This window comes from Acomys russatus, chromosome 11 (genome assembly GCF_903995435.1).
Source record: "Acomys russatus chromosome 11, mAcoRus1.1, whole genome shotgun sequence".
Lineage (NCBI taxonomy): Eukaryota > Metazoa > Chordata > Mammalia > Rodentia > Muridae > Acomys > Acomys russatus.
In genome coordinates this window covers 31,823,328-31,829,327 of record NC_067147.1, presented here as the reverse complement: position 1 = coordinate 31,829,327, position 6,000 = coordinate 31,823,328, and the positions used below count along the sequence as shown (strand labels likewise).

The window sequence follows — 6,000 nt, the reverse complement described above, 5'->3', positions numbered from 1 at the left end:
CCAGAACTGGATTAAGTGAACCACTTTTTTTTTTCACTAAGTTACCCAGCCTCAGACATTTTATTACAGCGATGGAAAATGGACAGAGGTATTCCATCAAGGAAGGCAGCTTTCGACAAGCCAAGACAATGTTAAGCCTTTGGAACACTGGGGTGAGGCTAAGACTAAAGGCAAACATAGGGTAGGTGGCCCTGGCCTGGTATCTGGGAATGGAAGAGGCTTGTCTGCCTTAGAGAAATGATGGTTAGCTGCCAAGAGAAGAGACTAGTGAGGAAGGCCAAGCGGGGCCTTCTTCTCTTCCTGCTGTGGGACAGGTATTTCCTCCATGACTGACACAGTGTCACCAAGCCTGGGCCTTCGAGCGGTGTTTACATCCATAGCTCCTTAGCAAGAACTATGCTCCAAGACAAGGGTAATGTTTCTAGCCAAGGTTTCAATGAGTTACCAAACCTCCCTCAGTGCTTTCCTGTTTGGAGAAGGCTGGGCAGGAGAGAGATGCCTTCAGGGCAGAGAGAATAAAGCTAAGGTCTGGAAGACACCTGACCGCTGTCCTAAAGTCTCTGGTCCTGCTCCCTGGAACCTGGAGAAGCAAGGCTCAGCTCATGTGAGGTGACTGAGCCCAGTCCTGTGGCTGCAGGAGCATATGAGATGCTCCCTCTTTCCTCTGCAGCTTCCTGCTTGCTTTAGCCTCCTCCTTCTCCCAAGTGTAGGACAGAAGAGTTGGGGACAGGCAGACCCTGGAGGGTCCCAGAGGATGTAGACTTACATTTCTTCTGCAAAATGCTCTGTCTGGCTTTGATGAAGGCCAGGATGTCAGAGTCGGTCTGTCTGTCTCCAGTGAGAGGGATGGATGACACTGGCCTTTCGGAGATGCTGAGGACAAAGACGTGTCACAATGTCACAAGTCACTACACTTTATACTGGGATGTTGCCTTTCCAAAGTGATTTTTTACATTAAAAAAAAAATTAAAGTGTGTGTGTGTGTGTGTGTGTGTGTGTGTGTGTGTGTGTGTGTGTGTGTAGTCAGAGGATCAGTTATGGCAGATAAGGTATCTTCTCTTCCTACCAAGGATTCTGGGATCAAACTCAGGCCATCAGGCTTGTGTGGTGAGTGTTTTTACCCACGGAGCCTGCTTTTCTGTTTTAGGGCACTTTGTCTTCATCTGACCTCCCACTCCCTTTGTGAAAGTTTCCCCAGTTCTTACCATGCCAGCGATTCCCTTCTTACCACTCCTGGAACAGAATTCAAATCCTGCCCCATGCGGTCCTGGGTCCCACATGCCCTGTCTCACTGCCCAACTCTCTTTTTCTACTTCAATAAACTGAATCCTTCTAGTCCTAGGGCCTTTGCTGCAGCTGTTTCCTCTCCTTGCTGCTGCCCAAGACACCTTTACGTAGCTGAATAATGCTTGGTCCATCCTGTCACCTTCACTCTTCTTATTTTCTCATCCCAGACTTACCTGCCTCTCCTTTGGCACTCACCATAGATTTGACATATTGATGATGTTTCTCCTGTACCCAGGCACTGCTGACAGGGTGCAGGTATTTACCCTTGAGGCAGAGATTGCTATTCTCTATCTCTTTCAACCATATTTAGCTAAAGTGCCACCGGTAATAAACTACATTTCCTAGCATCCTTTGCAGCCACATGGCCAATAACATTTGTTAGCAGAAGAGCAGATATATCCTCCCCCTATCTTTCTTCAGACAGTTTAAAGAACTCCCTTGGCTTTGCCAGTCTCATACCTAGGACTTCACAAAGTGTGTAGCATTCTTAGTGAGGTGATGGGCTTGTTCTTGGTCATTATGATGGGGGTGGGCACCTCATCTGTAGCCTGGCAGAAGCTCAGGAGCTGAGTAGTAGGGCTGAGGGTCGGGTGGGGCACAAAAGCCACAATGGGAGATGTGAATGCCACCAGTGGAGGGTGGACAAAGCCTCAGGCAACTCTGGGAGAAGGGCTCAGATAGGTGACTAGGATTTTAGGCTTATGGTTGCAACAGTCCTTGCTGGCAAAATTCCCTCAAAACTGTTACCGTAGTCAGGGCTCCAGCCTCCTGGGGTTGTGGGCAGAGGGCTCTGGCAGAACTGCTCTAAATGGCTTTTGTTTTTCTTTTTTTCTTTTTAAGACAAACTCCTCCTCTGTAGGCCAAGCTGGCTTTGAACTCACAGAGATCCATGTGCATCTGTCCCCCAAGGACTGAGATTACAGGTGTGCACCACCACACCTGGACCATCCTATACACTCACCAGGAGATGGGAGCTACTCTCACCAGACCCCAGAGCTTTGGAGGGAAGTTCCTTCTGGTTTGATAGTCAGACTGCAAGAGCAGATTGCGTGGGGTGGGGCTTCCCAGGTACCAGGGCAGAGGTCAGCCCGGGGTTCTACCTACTGCAATTGGACAAGGAGTCTCTCAGGTTGTTTGGGAAGCAGACTTGGGGCTCACTCTACGTAATATGGGGACTGCCACAATATTAGAGGAAAAAGTACAAACCTGTCTTGCGGCTGGGTCCTGCAGCCACTGGGCTTTTCGCTGTGCTGACTGGGGCAGGGTGAGGGGAGAATTCTTCTGGCATTCCTATCACTGAAAAAACAAACCAACAAGACCCAGAAGTCATGGGAAATGCATAGCAGAGAGACTTGGGGCTAATGTTTAGGGAATTTTTGTGAACCGTGTGTCCTCTCCAAATTTCCATGTTAAAGCCCTAATTCCCACAGTGTTGATGTTTGGAAGAACAGCTAAATAGACAATAGATAAATCTTGGCAAATAGGTAACTAGATAGTGATTAGATGGGTGAGACCTTGTGGATGGAGTGCTCATAGTGTCCTTGAGAGAGGAAGACAGACTAGAACACTGTCTGGACATAGAAGAAGGAGGTGTCTGTACACCAGGAAGGGAGCCCACAGCAAGAGCTACATCATCTGCTGTAGAATCCATATGTTGAAGTGATGGAGACAGAGCCTTCGGGAGGTGATGAGGTAAGGAGGCAACCCCCTCAGGACTGCAGTTAGTCACTTTACCAGACATCTACCTGCCAGAGCCATCTTCAACTTCCCAGCCTCGAGAACTGTGACAAATAAATAGAGAAAAGCAAATGAGGGTGGAAAGTAATGCAGTGTTAAGATCTTGGGTGTGTCCCCCAGTACCAGAAAAAGCAACCAGCAACAACCAATGAGCCACCCAGACTCTGTGGTTCTGCCACAGGAACATGCGAAGACTGAACTGACAACCTGACGTCCCTGCCCCATGCCCTCATCTTGGATGGCTACACAGTGATTGTCACTGTTGGAGCAAGGCCTTGCTGGCTGAGAGAAGATGGACAGCAGGCGGTGACTGCAAACGTCATTAACTGTCCTTTATGGAGTGTCTATAACCGGGTCAGCCAGGCTTCTGGCAGTTCTCTGCAGACGCCATGCCCCCTTGCCAGTGAAGGGGCAGAGACACAGCTCCATGCTGTCATCTTCTGCACTCTGAGGCATTCCATTAGACCTTTAGGGACATCAACTCAGAAAAGAACTTCAGGATGTCAGTTTATGGGGCAGAGTTGAGAGCTAATAGATATATTAAAGAAAGACATGCAACAGATTAAGTGTACACCCAAGAGCTGAAGGGTGAGCTGCTCAAAGTAGAGCCTCAAAAAGTAAGACGCATCATGTGTGGGTGCCGGCTCCTCAAGAGGGAAGCGTAGCTGACTGTCTCAGCAGTAGCCATGTCTACATTTTACTGGCTTGTCCTTCAGCTTCTGGCGGTGGTGGGTGGCTTGGATCCTACATTCTGTGGATCCATCCAGGCACTGCGTGCCCAGAATGGAGGGACCTTGAGGTCAAAGGTCACAAGGTGCCATTTCTTGCTCAGGGGCAGCATAGAGTGCTCATCCTGAGGCTTGTGGCCTGGGCACTAAAACCACATTCCCGGCCTCTCAGGGGGAGGTGAAAAGTGAGTTGCTACCGGAGTGTTACAGTTTAGCTCTTTCGGAATGAGACTACAGGTCTCGGACAGCATTGGGGGCTACAAGCCCGTGATGATGCCAAGTGTTACAGCCCCTTGTTTGAGCTGCGGTGCTGAGGACAGCAGAGGAAGCAGGTGGATGTTCAAAACCTACTTGGCAGGCAGGTCTGGTGAGATGCAGGCCCAGTGGTGCTTCACTGGCTGGGGGGGGGGGGGGGGGGCGTGGTCAGCTCTGAGCTATTGGCAGTGCTTGAGCAGGCCCCAGTGGCTGCAAAGGCAGTTCCTCCATTGCTGCCTGACCATGGAACATCCAGCACTGCTCCTCCCCTCTCCTCCCACCCCCCAGGGAAAAAAATGGAGTCTCAGACGGTCATGGTAGAAGAATGGCGGGAAGAGAGCTGGGGCAGGAGAGCACTGCCAGTAAGTGAGCCAGCCTTTATTTATAACCCTTGGGCAGTGGGGAGGGGTTTTGAGGGTGACTGTATCTGATTCGCTAGGGCTAAGGGTGCCTGGATATTTAATCTACATTCAGTGGTTCAGTACCCTCATTTACATGCCTGTAGCATGGGGGTTCTAACACAAGAAGGAGAAACAGTGCTTAATCATCCTATGAGTGAGAGGATGACTTTTAGGTACAGTAAAAGGCGATTTTCTATCTCCTCAGCATAGGGTGGGGTACTTCCAGGAATTCCCTGTGCTGGCTGAACAAGTTCTCGGGCCTGAAATCTTCCTTGAGGGCTAGGTGACACTCCTTACAAGATCTGGGGTTACCAGGTCAGGTGGGGTGAGAACCCTGCTGAGAAAAGGGGGTCTACCTTCACAGACCAAGAGCAAAAGGCTATTTGGAGAAGCCAGACTTCAGCCTTGCCCAGCAGAGTCCCACGCTGGTGCTCAGGGGTGTACCTCAGAAGACTGCTTGCTTGGAAACCACCCCGCCTTTTCCCTTGCGTGCTCTTCTGAGAAGTGTGATTATGGGCTTGCTCCAGAGATTCCCCGGGGTGAGATTATAATCTGATAAGGTGACCACAGAGCCACTAAGGCTGCACAAGGGGTTTAGGACAAGTCCTTCCCTGTTTCTGTGGGAGTCCTAGACAACAGCAGGCTTATGGGAGGGGACGAAGCCTTATGCGCTGTGAAGTGTTCTGGACTCCTTGCCTCTCTGCTGGTAAGCCAGCATCAAGCAGGTTCTGGGGCGAGGACGCCTCTGTCTGGCATACTTCTAAATTTTCCCGTTTTTCTGTCTTGTTTCAATTTAGTCCCTGCTGTGGTCTGGACAGGAAGTCCTTCCCAGAGGCACTGGTGTTAATGGCTGCCAGCTTTGAGGAAGAGAATAGATCCTGCGCCCTCATTTATGGCTCAGTCCTTGGTGAGATTCATGACTTGATGGCGTTATTAACAGGTGGTGGAAATCAGGAGGTAGGGCTATGTTGGAGGAAGTAGGTCATGGGCAGGAAGGAGTAAGGAGGGCGTGGCTTCCGGTCCCTTTCTGTCTGTTTTTGCTTCTCCATGCTTCCACGAGGTGAAGAGCTTTGCTGCACCACACGCTCTCTATGATGCATGGCCTCACCTCCATTCAAAGCAGCGGATACAGCTGACTTCAGATGGGAACTCCTGACAACTTGGGACAAAACAAACCTTTCTTCCAACAAGTTGCTCTCCTCCTCGGGCATTGTGTCACAGTACAAGAAGCTCAAACATAAGGCTGGCAGTGGTCAGAGGAGGAGGATGCCATCATCGTCATCTTAGAGACATCAACAGAGATGGAGAGGGTAGCAGAGTCTGCAGGCCAGCATGGGTTCCGAGGCTCCCGCCTGCACTTTCAGCCTTCTTGTCCCACTGACTGGCTCCTGGCACTCTTTATCTTCCCTTGGCCACACTACCCCCTGTTCTGATGATCGCTGCATGCTCACGGGGGGGGGGGGGGGGGGGGGGGGAGGGAGAGGGAGGGAGAGAGAGAGGGAGAGGGAGGGAGAGAGAGAATCCACACACGGCAGCTCACCGGGCGTGTTAGGCCTGGTTAGCATTGCGTCTGATGTGTGCTTCCTGATCAC

General features: G+C 50.7%; 1 protein-coding gene across 1 annotated transcript in view; it reads right to left on the bottom strand.

Annotated features, from left to right (window-relative positions):
• Positions 1–683: 683 nt before the first annotated feature.
• Kif6 (kinesin family member 6) overlaps positions 684–6,000 on the bottom strand; it is a 275,255-nt gene continuing 269,938 nt past the window's right edge. Inside the window, 4 exon segments of the mRNA XM_051152685.1 lie at positions 684–873; positions 2,494–2,583; positions 3,022–3,031; positions 3,034–3,068. Coding sequence (XP_051008642.1) covers positions 684–873; positions 2,494–2,583; positions 3,022–3,031; positions 3,034–3,068 — 325 coding nt within the window.